This window comes from Suncus etruscus, chromosome 3 (assembly GCF_024139225.1).
Source record: "Suncus etruscus isolate mSunEtr1 chromosome 3, mSunEtr1.pri.cur, whole genome shotgun sequence".
NCBI classification, from domain to species: Eukaryota; Metazoa; Chordata; class Mammalia; order Eulipotyphla; family Soricidae; genus Suncus; species Suncus etruscus.
Window position 1 is genome coordinate 135280450 of NC_064850.1, and position 15031 is coordinate 135295480.

A 15031-nucleotide genomic window follows, 5' to 3' on the forward strand; every position below is an offset into this window, starting at 1 on the left:
TCTCCAACTGTTTGAGGGACAGTGAACTGGCTCCGTTTATAAAATGAGAGCTGGAGCCGGAGAAATAGCACAGTGGTAAGGCGTTTGCCTTGCATTTGGCTGACCTGGGAGAAATCCGGCTGGATTCCTGGCATCCCATATGGGTCCCCAGCCTGCCAAGGGCAATTTCTGAGTGCAGAGTCAGGAGTAAACTCTCAGTGCTGCTGGGTGTGGCCCAAAAACCAATCAATCAATCAATCAATCAAGTTTAAAAAAAATTTAAAAAAAAATGAGGGCCCCTGCACTAGAAGCAGAAGTACATCAGGTACATTGAGGTCACTTACAGTACTTTGGATTTAAAACTTGTGGTCAACCTGTGGGACTCTGCCATGTAAGTTCTGTACACAATGTATTTTTTCTTTTTTCTTTTGTTTTTTGGGCCACACCCAGTGATGCTCAGGGGTTACTCCTGGCTATGTGCTCAGAAATCGCTCCTGGCTTGGGGGACCATATGGAATGCCAGGGGATCGAACCGCAGTCCTAGGCTAGCGCTAGTAAGATTTACTGTTTATGCCAGCACTTTGAACCCTATTTTTTGTTTGTTTGTTTTGATTTTAGAGTCACACTCAGTGGTGCTCAGAGGTTTACGCCTGGCTCCGTGCTCAGAAATCACACCTGGTGGGCTTGTGGGACCATACAAGATGTTGGGAATGAAACCCAGGTCAGTACCATGCAAGGCAAACATCTTGCCTGCTGTACTATCACAACAGCCCTACATAAAATTTCTTTAATAACATGACCTTTAATAACATGACACTTCTTTAATAACATGACCTAACATGACAAGAACAAATTTCTTGGGGGGGGGGGCACACCTGCATTTGGAATTACTCTTGGCAGGTTTGGGGAGACCAAATGGGATGCCAGGGATCAAACCAGGGTTGGTCGCATTCCAAACAAGTGCTGTACCCATTGCACATTGCTTCGGCCCAGATACTGTTTTAAAAGATGAAAACTCCCAATTTCCACATGCAGACTCTGACTTTGTAGCTGCATTGCACTTACCTGCATGTCTGAGGCCAGAGTCTCATAAGTTTCTCTCAGGCAGTGCCAGTTCTGCCTGCCAAGGGTCAGGGCCACGCCAGGAAGACTGTATGCACAATGCTTAGCAATTTCCGTGTCCACAGTCTGTGCACGGGAGGGGTCAGTCATCGATAAATATTGGTCTAACAGATCTTGAGGGACAACATCCTAATACAAAGAGAGACCAGTAACACACTTTGAGGCATTTACATATAAATTAAGCAAATTTTAATTTATTAGGGAGGGGGTTTGGGGCCATACCTGGTAGTGCCCAGGTGCTACCCCTGGCTCTGTGTTCAAAAGTGACACCTGGCAGTACTAAAGGGCTCATATGAGTACTCATATGAGTGCTTATAATCTGGGCCAGTTAGAAACAAAACAAGCAAACTTGCCACTTGCTCTATTTTTCTGACTCAATAAACTTATTTTACTACTTTTTTTTTTTTTTTTTTGGTTTTTGGGTCACATCTGGCAACGCTCAGGGGCTACTCCTGGCTCTACACTCAGAAATTGCTCCTGGCAGGCTCGGGGAACCATACTGGATGTTGGGTTTCGAACCACCGTACTTCTGCATGCAAGGCAAACGCCCTCTCTCCATGCTATCTCTTCGGCACTTATTTTACTATTCTTTTTGTCTGTTTGTTTCTTTGCGCCACACCCAGCGGCATTCAGGACTTACTCCTGACTCTGTGCTAAGAAGTCATTCCTGGTAGGCTCGGGGGACCACATGGGATACTGGGGATTGAACCAGGGTCCATCCCAGGTCAGCCGCATGCAAGGCAAATGCCTTACTGCTGTGCTATCAATCTGGCCCCAACAAACTTATTTCTAAATATAAGGATATAACATGGCATCTCAAATAGAGAAAATCCCATCTCAAAATGCTGAGTATCTAATAATGAAAGAGTTAAGGAAAACACACTAAGGAAAATACATATATAAATGAATAAAAATATCTCTAGAGGGGCCGGGTAGGTGGCGCTGGAGGTAAGGTGTCTGCCTTGCAAGCGCTAGCCAAGGAAGGACCGCGGTTCGATCCCCCGGCGTCCCATATGGTCCCCCCAAGCCAGGGGCGATTTCTGAGCACATAGCCAGGAGTAACCCCTGAGCGTCAAACGGGTGTGGCCCAAAAACCAAAAAAAAAAAAAAAATATCTCTAGGAGAAAAAAAATTACTATAACTGATGACTAATCAAGTAGTAAAACAGGCAAACATGCTTATATTTTAATAGGGGACACTTCTGGCCATGCTTGAGTAGGCCATGTGGTGCTGGGGAATGCAACACGGGATCTCACTTAAGCTGCTGTCCCTGACTTTTATTCTTTTAAGAACATCCATTTGAACTGCAGACTCCAAATCCTAATGATAAAAGTTCTAGTCTCTTGGTGGTTTTGCACCACACTTTGGCTGCCAGTGTCTGAATCATTTCCCAGTCACAACTGATTTCATCTGACTGCCAAGAGCTTCATCAGCTGCATGGGGCTCCTTAGTCCAAGCTCTCCCATACAGGGACCCCAGGCTAATACAACAGCCAAGTAAGTGGAGTGCCTGCCCCAGTGTCCTAGAAAGACAGGGAAGGGGAGGAGTTCACAGCTGCCAGACAGGGCCACTGTCCCCTTGGCTATGCCAGCACTGGGCCATGGGGTGCTGAGAAGCAGTTCTTGCTGTGCTGGGGCATACACAGGCCTAGCATGGTGAGTCTGTGAGTCTATGGTCCAGCTGAAAGGAGTGCCTGTCATGTTGGGATATTCCCTGTACAAAGACAGAGTATGGTGCCAATTAAGACTAATCTTGTGGCTGAAGGTAATGATACATTTGAAGAAACCAGTTCCCCCACCCCCATGGGCAAATGGTGAAGCAATGTCAGCCATGTGCAAAGCAAGCTCCTTAATGCTCGTGTTCTCTCTTTGGCTCACCAACTCGATCATTTTTAATAAATAGAACAGGGCCAAAGAAATAGCATGGAGGTAGGGTGTTTGCCTTGTATGCAGAAGGACAATGGTTCAAATCCCGGCATCCCATATGGTCCCCCGAGCCTGCCAGGAGCAATTTCTGAGCATAGAGCCAGGAGTAACCCCTGAGCGCTGCTGGGTGTGACCCAAAACCCAAAAATTAATTAATTAATTAATTAATTAATTACTAGAATAAACAAGGGGTCACATACAATCTGACTTAAGAATTCTTGCCGAAGAGTTCCAGAAGCAAATACCATGATAAGGACAATGAATGTAACAGTTATAATATCCCAATGTAACTAAAGCTATAAACATCTAAGAAACTACTGGTTATAGCCCCAAGTCATACATGAAGCACAACATAGCACGTTTCTTAAAAAGAAAAAATTAAAAAAAAAAAAAAAGAAAGTATGAACTAGCATTCATACTATCTGTTCCTATAAAAACGCTTTTCCACAAAAAAAAAAAAAAAAAAATTTAAAGGGGGCCAGAGTGGTGGCATAGGGCGTAAGGTGTCTGCCTTGCACGCGCTAACCTAGGACAGACCTCAGTTCGATCCCCTGATGTCCCACATGGTCCCCCAAGCCAGGAGCAATTTCTGAGCGCATAGCCAGGAGTAACCCCTGAGTGTCACTGGTTACCGGGTGTGGCCCAAAACCAAAAATTAACAAAAAAACTTTTCCAACTGATACAGAATAATCTCTTCTCACATACTGGCAGTGTGTGGGGAAGAAAAGCCAAAGGCAACAGAAGTGAGATGACACTGTGTGTGTGTATGTGTGTTTTGAGGGCATATTGTGTATATACATTCTTTTGGAACATGTAGTGTTAGAACAGGGTATGCATTAAACCTTATCAGTGAAAGTAATGTAAATCATAATGTTTAAAATAAAAAAAATTTCTCCCCAAATTTAAAATCTCTGACATTGGATTATAGTGTGTTACTAATGACACTAAACAATGGACCATTTTTCACGTCTTATTTCTGAAATTCAGTTATATACATCTTTGGGTTAGTGGTTACTCCTGGCAGTGCTCAGAAAGAGTGCTGGAGGTCAGAGTATTCCCATCATTCTAGCCCTGGGAGTCAGCTCCCCAACATGAAAATCAAACAGTATCTTAACATTCTTGGCCATGATGGCATGATCAAATGCACCAAAGTGTGGGTTAGGAGACTTTCTTTGAAAAACAAGAAGCAGTACTTATATTTCTTATCCACAGAAACGCAAATTCAGAAGGAACCATGATCTGTGATTACTCTGAAGAATAGGACCTAAGTTATGGGGAAGGAAGATTTCAGTTCACACAATAAATTTTATTTTCATTTTCCTTTTGTTTGAGCCTCCCCAGTGGGGCTGGAGGATAACACTAGGGTTCCAAGCTCCATGCTCAGGTGGCCAGATGGTACCAGGTCACAAACCTGGGGTCTTGTGCATGCTAGTCAAGGCCCCCAGCTTTTTGGATGTCATCAAGGCCCAATTTGGATTTTCTTCTTTTCTGTTTGGTTTTGGTTCTGGGCCACATCTGGTAGTGCTTAGAGGCTACTACAACTACTACAACCTGGCCTACAGGTTGCTCCCGGAAGTGCTAACATGACCTCAGATACAGGAGACCAAACACAAAGCATAGATACAGTTTGGAGAGATCTCTCCCAAGCCCACATGTGACTGGTCTAAGAAAAAAACAGATGTTGGTCTGAATTTGAGAAAGTAGAACAAAGCAAGACAACACCCCAGAAAAGGATAAGATCTGCTAAGAAATAGTACTAAAACAAATGTTAATACCCATGCAAATGAAAAATTTGGGTCACTTACCTGTACTTTTGATCTCCTTTCCTCATCAGGGCTGAAACTACTATTGGTGCTCAAGTCTGAATCATTATGAATATAGTGAAGGGTGGAGTCCAGACTCTGTAAGGAAAAAAACATTTACTTAAGAGTTTGGTTTTAAGCTTTCCTCATTTAAACTATCTTGACTACAGTTACTTACCTTTTAAGAGTGCCAAAATATAACAGAATATAGATATCCTTTTTTATTTTAAGTTTATAAACTAACATGACAACTTTTATGAACTTCCTTTGGCTACATCAAGCCTCAAGAGGTTGCTTGAATCTATGAAAGTGAATTCCAGAATGAAACAAGAAAGTAAACTTGAAATGCACTTACTTACAAAAGTATTTAGAGGGTGCTTTAGTGAACTGTTTTTATTTGTTTTAATCAATTTATTTTTATTGGTTTTGGGGCCACACCCGACAACACTCGGGCCACTCCAGGCTCTGTGCTCAAAAAAATTGCTGTGAGTGGGCTCAGGGGACCATATGGGATGCCAGGAATTGAACCGGGCCTGTCCCAGGTCAGCTGTGTGAAAGGCAAATGCCCTACGGCTGTGCTATCTCTCTGGTCCTTAGTGAACTGTTTTTTAGAAGCCAGAGGGTATCATCTGCAATTACTCTTTTTACTATTATTACTATTTGAGTATTAATTTATAATTTCACAAGATTTCTCTTTTAACAGTCCAAAGCAAATATAAAGCACCTTTTAAAATGCCGATTTTAAATTGCAGATAAATCTTAGAATTCAAATTCCCAATGATGTTAAGTCATCAAGATTTCATTCTGAAGCACTTCAAACTACATGATTTCTAACTTTGATCTAACACGAAAGAGAAACCCTCTCAAGCTGACAAATCTCACCATCTCCATGTGTGTATAAAACACACTCTTACTCTGGTCTGAACCCATTTGATCCTGGCAATCAGTGGTTACTCCTCCGTTTCTATAAAGAAGGGATCAGAACTATGGACACTAAATGTTGCTGGCTTGGTCGGGATGTAATCACGGAGGAAATCGGGGAGGGGTCATACAGAACAGCTCCAAGTACATGGCAGAGATGATGCTAGTAACAGTACCCACCCTCACTCTCCAGACTCCAGATAATGCCATTGGCCCTCCGCAACTTGGCCTCAAGTCCCGATCTTCGCTCAGAATACAGTGTTGCTTGTTGCAGTGAAATGGTCCGATCAGAAACAAAGCACCTCTCCAAAAAGAAAAGGGAAGAGTTAATTATTCTTGATAAAGGGCTTTGTTTCCAGTAAGACTATTTCACTGCAGTGAGCTACATTAACATTGAGGCTACTTAAAAACTGTCATGTAGACAGAACTGGAATCCTTTGTTCCAAGCACTTTTAATAGGACACTAGTGTCACAGAGGCAGGATGTGGTGATGATTATTTTACTATATGCAAAAGGGAGCACTGAGGAAACGAGGCAACAGAAGACACTAGCTACAACTGAGAAGCTACCCTGTCCCCAACAGACATCTGATTCTACTGCTCTTGCTTGATAAACACTTGACTGAGTTGGTTACCTCAACAGATTCGTTGATTAAAGGCACGGGAGAATCATGATTTAGTTTACAGTTTGACAGCTCATCTGGCGCTTCGCTTTTCTTTTCCTCATCGCTGGCCTCTTCCCGAGCATCCAGGCTGGAAGCAAGCAGTGCGGCCGACAGCACGTCTAACTGCGCTGCAGGCAGAACAAGGAAAGGGTAAATGAGGCACAGCATGAACACAAGTTGGAAAGGTTCTGGTCTGCGTTCTACACTAGAACAAAACACTCTGATACTGCCATCAAAAAGCTGGGGTTTTGAAAAAACTCTACAGTGGTCAATCATTAGTCCTCCAAGAGAAATAGTAGAAAACTAATGCGCTTTCACGAGATTAAACATGTTTATCCACTACTGTACATTATTCTGCGTTAGTAAGAAAATATTCTATCTAGTTTAAGAGGGACCCTCAAATAAGTAAGAGTCAATTTCAATGTAAGTTAATTATGTTTTGGTAGTGTGTGAATCAAACTGACAAGGCTTACTTACTAAGCTATTTTAGCAGAAGAGCGCCATACACAAACCCTGCCAATATAAAACAATGGTAATTACAAAGATTTTTGTTGAAGTTAAAATTTTTTAACATCTCACATCTTAACACAGTTTTGGTGCATTTCATTTTAAATGTAAAATTAGTGATTTGTCCCAAATAACTGCAATGAATCATGTTGCTTGCAGCAAAAGAAAATGACCTCTAACTCTAGTAAACAGTAGAAGTTTACATTTCAAACCGCACCTTCAATAGAAAAGTGATTAAAAACTAAGAACAAGTATTCTTTCACTCTCCCAAGTAAGAAATTTATCAAAAATATATTTGTATTGCTTAACTTCAAGTATCAAACATTTTACCTGGATACTTAAAATAGAAATATTAATTTTAACTTCATATTATTTAAAAATTTTGAGTTTAGGGCCATACTTGATGGTGCTTAGGGGTTCCTCTGGGCTCTGTGCTCAGGGATCAAACCCAAGTCGGCCACAAGCAAGGCAAGCGCCATCTCCACTATACTTTCTGGCCCTTTAACTTCAAATTTAGTACAAAGATTAAGAAGTTGTCCCTACTGTACTTAAGGACATAAAAACGGAGTAATTACTGAGATAGGCTGTTACTGTGTTACAGCATTAAGATTAGGTATAGACCCACAGAGGTAACTATGCAGAAAGAGGTTTTATTTGATTAGATCATTATTTAATATTAATTTAAGGTGGTTTAATTATAAAAAGTTACTCATTTGTTTAGAGAATTTCAGCTTTCACATATACTAAGGTTTTTAAACATTAGCTACTCCTTTTGGAACCTTTTAAGTTTCCCAAATTAAATTCAGATAGTAGTAAAAGAGAATGTACAATATGTAAGAGTTAAAATATCCCATTCCACATAGAATGCATTGAAAGTGTTTATGTGGAAGTTTCTAATAAATTCAACAACAACACACCCACACACATGATGTACTACTGGTTACTCTGCCAGTGTGATTCCAGGCACCATCACACACATACAAAAGTTCTAATTTGCTTACAGGATCAAATTGGAAGGAAATTGATCTGTGAGTCTGGATAATTCTTCCTTTTGTTTTGTATGATGTAGCTGTGATAAATCAAGTAAGTGTCAATCATTCAATGCAACATTATTCAAGTTCAATGTGAATCAATCTCCTTGTGATCCCAAAGGCCTGAGACTCAAACTACATTTGGACAATGCCAGGTAACACCCCCCCACCCCCCCCCCCCGTCCCCACTCTCATAATAAGTATCTGGAAAGGGGGGGCTGGAGAGATAGCATGGAGGTAAGGCGTTTGCCTTTCATGCAAGAGGTCATCGGTTCGAATCCCAGCGTCCCATATGGTCCCCCGTGCCTGCCAGGAGCAATTTCTGAGCATGGAGCCAGGAGTAACCCCTGAGCACTGCCGGGTGTGACCCAAAAAAAAAAAAAAAAAAAAAGTATCTGGAAAGGGGATACCTTCTTCCTTAAACCTTCCATGTAAGTTCTCATTGGTTCTATTGTTTTTCTGACAGGAATGATCTCTATCTAGATCCTGAAAATACTGCTACTTTTTTTTTTTTTTTTTTGGTTTTTGGGCCACACCCGTTTGACGCTCAGGGGTTACTCCTGGCTATGTGCTCAGAAATCGCCCCTGGCTTGGGGGGACCATATGGGACGCCGGGGGATCGAACCGCGGTCCTTCCTTGGCTAGCGCTTGCAAGGCAGACACCTTACCTCCAGCGCCACCTACCTGGCCCCTGCTACTTTTTTTTTTTTTTTAAACCAAAAGCCAATATTAAAAAAGAAAAACATCACTGCCTCGAGTAGGTAAAAGTTAAATAAGCAAGAATGTAAAGCAAAGAAATGTCTAAGACTCAATTTTGTACCTGGAATATTTCCTATCAAATAGGGAAAAGAGGGGGTCAGAGAGATATCATGGAAGTAAGGCATTTGCCTTGCCTGCAGAAGGACAGTGGTTCGAATCCCGGCATCCCGTATGGTGCCCTGAGCCTGCGAGGAGCAAATTCTGAGCATAGAGCCAGAGCGTAGCCCCTGAGCGCTGCTGGGTGTGTCCCAAAAACCAACCAACCAAACAAACAAAAAACAAATAGGAAAAAGAACAAGTGAGGCAGAGGTTTACTGAAGTGAAGCTGGGCTCTTGCAAGGATGCCTTAAAATGGGTTGTCTCTCTTGGCCCTGGCACAATGTGTCGCATATGCAAAGCCCTAAGTTCAATATGGGTGCCATGTCCCTACCACCCCACACCCTCCATCACATCACTGCTGGGCATGGCCCTGATGCCCTAGAGAGCCTGGGCCAGCACACCCTTATCTGTGGCACTACGCTGAGGGTAGCCACTATGGTAAAAGGAAAAGAAGTTTCTCTGGGCAAGTAATAATTTAACCCTTCCTAAAAATGCTTCCTGAAGAGCCAAGAATGCAGTTCTGTGGCAGAGCACCTGGCTGTGCTCATGCGAGACCTTGGATTGGATTCTAAGCATCACTATATAAAAAAAAGGGGGGGAGGGACCGGAGAGATAGCACGGAGATAAGACATTTGCCTTTCATGCAGGTTGTTGGTTTGAATCCCGGCATCCCAAATGGTCTCCTGAGCCTGCCAGGAGCGATTTCTGAGCATAGAGCCAGGAGTAACCCCTGAGCGCTGCCAGGTGTGACCCCCCCCCAAAAAAAAACAAAAAAAAAGGGGGGGTGGCCAGGGTTACCTCTGGCTGCCTGCCCAGGGTGCCAGCAAGGTGGGTGCTGGGAAGCAGTTTAAAGGGGACTCCAGGTATCCCCCATCCTGCACCAGGGGGTGGAGGGACTGGTGAACTTCCAGCTTACAGCACAATTAAGGACCCAAACTCCTCTCTAGGAGCTGGAAGCTTCAGCAGGCAATACAGGGAATGGCATGGCTCCGTGCTGTATGCTTTTTGGCCAAGCTTAAGGGAAGAAGTGGGTTCCGGCTGCCCCACACAGCCTTCTCTCCCCTTCCTCCTGGACCCCAGGGTTACCGCCTGCCCAGGGTGCCAGTAAGGTGGGTGCCAGGAGCAGTTTAAAGGGGACCCTGGCCTCCCCACCCCCACCCTGCACCAGAGGGGTAGACTGGGGAGGGAACTGGTGAACTTCCCTTCCCACTAATCCCCATTCTCAAACCACATGGGGGCTATTGTAAGATTTATAGGATATCCACTTTGCATTATACTGTATAGTTAGGATATCATAGGCATTCATTTATGTTTACAATATACAGAATGTCTATGTTGTATTATTCCCTTCCCGTATTGGCTCACTACCTTACAGGCTCATTTCTAGTCCTTTACTCTCACCCCCACTGACTATTACCCCACATGTAACCATTTTTACCCTCAGCTCTTAGCTCCTTATGAAGCAATTATCCTCTCTCAGGCTGACAGCCAGCACCCAAAACTAAAAAATAGACTCTCAGCCTGAGAAGAAACCAAAACTCTGTTCCTATCAATCTATTATCAACGAACTCCTATCCTCTAACTCTCTTCACTGGATTCCTGTGCTTGCTACCATAATTAGTTACCAACCGGCCCACTCAAAGACATTTCCTGATACGGAAGAGCTGGGAGTTGTTTACAGACTCCAGATGGCCAAATCCCAGACCAAAGTGGTGTCCCGGAAACAACACCCCCCCCCATTTTGTATCTCTTAGATGTATTTCCTTAATATCTATAACTCTTTTTGAATATCCTCTTATATAGTGACAATTTTGCCCACGGGTTTTTTGTTTGTTTGTTTGCTTACTTTTTCCCCTTTGGGATTTGTTCAATAAGCAATGCTGGTAGACGAGTATCTCTGTATAGGATTCATATTAGAACCAAGTTACGGGGAATGTTGGGCTTGTACCCTTGGCCCCCAGATGTACCAACAATATATTGTGGCATTGTTTCTCTTTTGCATAGGCACATTAAAATGGGAAAATATTACATATGCAAACAAGTTCTTATCTAATAAAGATGGGAACACAAATTTGGTAATGCAGTTAGGCCTTATACCCTGAACATTGGCATAATGATTTGGCTTAGGCCTCAGAAGAATGGACATTGCCCATACACCCCTGAACAATGGATACCATCTATGGAAACAACCACAATTGTGTATAAGGTTACCAGGACGCAAACTTCTACCAGGGAAGAGCCTACCACTGCTCTGGCATTGACTTACTCCAAAGAGTGCTCTCAACACCCAGACAACTTAGCAAGCAACAACCTGCTTGCAGGGCAGGTCTCTCTGCATCAAATGGTGAGGTGAAACTAGAGAATGCTCCACATCAGCCTGACTTCGATGAAGGAAATGCACAGAAATCAGAATCTTTAAATACAGGAACCTGATACCAACAACAGCTAAAGTGTAAAAAAGTTTCACCTGGACCATGGAGAATGACTCAGAGGTTGGACAGACTGGTATGCCTGGAACCCAGAGTCGGTCTTATGCCAATAAACTTCTGGGGTGAGGCCTTCTTGTAATTAGGCCAAGGATTTTTTCCCCCGTTTTCCGCATATTTTGTTGGGCCCATGCAAACAACGGCGTTTGCCACTTTCACACTTTTACTACTGTGGCTTTTTTTTTTAACACTTACTCTTTAAGAAAAAAAAAAAACCCAGCTTACTGAACTTAAAAAACCTGCAGTAGAATGCCTGTCTTGAATACAGGCAGGGGATGGGAAGGAGGGAGCGGGGACATTGGGGTTGGGAATGTTGCACTGAATGGGGGTGTTCTGTTTGTGACTGAAACCCAACTATAATCATGTTTGTACAGATACTCCTTGTTTAACAACCAAGTTCCGTTCCAAAGACTTGGTTGTTAAGCGAATTGGTCGTTAAGTGAGGAACTGCATGGACTGTATACAGTAGTACAGTATATGCATAGTACTTGACAATACAGTATTCTGAATTTAAGTAAAATAATAAGAAAAATCAAACTGAAAACTTCCACTTGTTTTAGTTTGCATAGGTTGTATAATTTACACATAGTACTGCAATGTATTACAGAACAGTACTGTACTGTAGAGTATACAAGATGGAGAAAGGATATTTAAAATAAAATAATGGTGAAGAGATGGTCGTAAGTGTGAGCGGTTGCTAAACAGGTAGGTCGTTAAGCGAGGGGTATCTGTAATCATGGTGCTCAAATAAAGAATTTAATAAAAATAAAGGGGAAGGGTGGAGGAAGCTTCCAGAGATTTGTTGGGGGGTAGAGAGAGGGAAAGATATACAAACATGACTTAGTCACTGATCAAAATTTTCCAATAAGATAAATAAATCTTATCTTCTGAAAAATTTAGTGCTTTCTGGGCCAGGGAGATAGCATGAACGAAAGGGCTGGAACTTTGCATGCAGTTATCCCAGGTTTAATCCCTGGCACTCCATATCCCTACCTCCCAGCAAGAAAAACAGAGTAACTCTCCACTGCATCAATCAATGAAAAAGCAGTTATTTATTGGGGGCTAGAGAGAACACAAAGATGCAGAATGCACACCTTGCAGTCTCAAGGCCCTGATGTCCCCTCAAGTACTGCCGCTGAAAATTCAATCTGTATGACCAGGCTGGGGATTGTTGGCAGTGATCAATGGACACCCAAACACCACTGGAGTGGCACTCTCCTCCACTGACCTACAAAGGTAGACATCTTTGATGTTATGGAAGAAATGATGGCTTAGCCAAGTTCTGTATCCTGGAAAAGTATTGTTATGTTTGTTGCAACTATGTACTTAGTGCCTAGGAAAAAAATCACAGTCAAGGGATGTCACAATGAATATGCCATAAAAGTTCTGGCATTATGAGTGGAAAGAGTACCATGACCAACTTAAATACTGTAAGGTGTTGGGCCGGAGAGATAGCATGGAGGTAGGGTGTTTGCCTTGCATACAGAAGGATGGTGGTTCAAATCCCGGCATCCCATATGGTCCCCTGAGCATAGAGCCAGGAATAACCCCTGAGCGCTGCCAGGTGTGACCACCCCCCAAAAAAAAATACTGTAAGGTGTTAAAAAAATGAGAAACAGAGCTGACTATACAATTTAAATTACTATCTTAAGATATCTCAAAAATCTGTAAGTTTGCAGTACAAATTTATTTGGAGAAATGGCATAGCCAATGGTGCTCAGGGATCACTCTTGGAAGTGCTCAGAAGATTCTATGTGGTACTGAACTAGAGCCAGACAAGTGCAAGGCAAACAAGTGCCTTACCTCCTGCACTATCACTCTCCAGCCCTACATTACAATTTAAGTCTGAAAGTATTAGGCATCTCTTGAAACAAAATCATATTCTGAAACTTGTATGTGCATGTAGTTCTTTTATTTATTTATTTATTTATTTATTTATTTATTTATTTATTTATTTATTTATTTATTTTTGGTTTTTGGGCCACACACGGTGACACTCAGGGGCACTCCTGGCTATGTGCTCAGAAATTGCTCCTGGCTTGGGGAACCATATGGTATGCCGGGGGATCAAACCGCGGTCCGTCCCAGGTCAGCACATGCAAGGCAAATGCCCTACCTACTGCTTGTGCCACCACTCTGGCCCCATGCATGTAGTTCTTTTCAAAAACCAAAGTATGGGGCTGGAGAGATAGCACAGCAGTAGGGCATTTGCCTTGCATGCAGCTGACCCGGGAGGGACCGATTCCCGGCATCCTATATGGTCCCCCACACTGCCAGAAGAGATTTCTGAGTGCAGAGCGAGGATTAACTCCTGAGTGCTGCCAGGTGTGGCCCAAAAATCAATCAGTAAGTACATAAAGTTTAAAAAAACAACAACAAAACTGCTGGGCCAGAGCAGTGGCATAGTGGTAAGACATTTGCCTTGCACACATCTGATCTGGATCACAGTTTGATCCCCGGTGGCATCCCATATGGTCCCCCAAGCCAGGAACGATTACTAAGAGCATAGCTAGGAGTAATCCCTGAGTGTTACTGGGTGTGGCCCAAAAACTAATCAATCAGTAAGTAAATAAAGTTAAAAAAAAATAGTGTCAGGAGAGATAGCATGGAGGTAAGGCATTTATTTGCCTTTCATGCAGAAGGTCATTGGTTAGAATCCCGGCATCCCATGTGGTCCCCTGAGCCTGCCAGGAGTGATTTCTGTGCATGGAGCCAGGAGTAACCTGAGCGCTGCCTGGTGTGACCCAAAAACACAAAAACTCAAAAAAAAAAAAAAATAGGGGCTGGAGAGATAGCACAGCAGTAGGGTGTTTGCCTTGCATGCAGTTGACCCAGGACAGATGGTAGTTCGAATCCCAACATCCCATACGGTCCCCCGAGCCAGCCAGGAGCGATTTCTGAGTGCAGAGCCAGGAGTAACTCCTGAGCATCACTGGGTGTGACCCCAAAACCAAATATAAATAAAAAAATAAACAAAAACTATGCAGGGCTGGAGTGGTGGTAAGGCATTTGCCTTGCATGTACGTGTCTTGACCTAGGACAGACCATGGTTCAATCCTCTGGCATCCCATATGGTTCCCTAAGCCAGGAGCTATTTCTGAGTGCATAGCCAGGAGTAACCCCTGCAGGTCACCGGGTATGGCCCCAAAACAAGATAAAACAAAACCCCAAACTATGCATATTACTTGTAGCTTACTTGTTAAACAAAGATTTTTATGTTCTTATTCAACATTTCAATTACTATTTGTTAAGGTGACTACAATTTAATAACACTAGCAAGTTATAGTCTGAAATAGGCTTAAAGCATAGTGATTAATCTTTATTTCATAAAAAATGTTACGTAAGAAAAACAAAGAAAGTTGGGGCCAGAGTGGTGGCACAGCTGCTGACCTAGGGTAGACTGCGGTTCGATCTCTGGCATCCCATATGGTCCTCCAAGCCAGGACATTTTTCTGAGCGCATAGCCAGGAGTAACCCCTGAATGTCACCGGGTATGACCCCAAAACAAAACAAAACAAAAATCAAGAAAGAAAAACAAAAGTTATCAATAGTACAGTGGGTAAGGCACTTGCCTTGCAAGCCACCAACTAGGGTTTAATCTCTTGCTCTTCAGACAGTCCCCCAATCCCATTAGGAATGATTGATTCCTGAGCACAGAGCCAGGAGTTAAGACCAGAGCATAGCTGACTGTGGCCCCAAAATAAAAACAAAACTAAAAAAGAACAAATGTAGAGTT

General features: G+C 42.9%; 1 protein-coding gene across 1 annotated transcript in view; it reads right to left on the bottom strand.

Annotated features, from left to right (window-relative positions):
- PPP4R1 (protein phosphatase 4 regulatory subunit 1) overlaps window positions 1–15031 on the bottom strand; it is a 74599-nt gene that overhangs the window by 22106 nt on the left and 37462 nt on the right. The window contains exons 12-14 of the mRNA XM_049770018.1: window positions 6384–6541; window positions 4832–4927; window positions 1045–1230 (exon numbers count right to left, since the gene is read on the bottom strand). Coding sequence (XP_049625975.1) covers window positions 1045–1230; window positions 4832–4927; window positions 6384–6541 — 440 coding nt within the window. The remainder of the gene's footprint in view (window positions 1–1044; window positions 1231–4831; window positions 4928–6383; window positions 6542–15031) is intronic.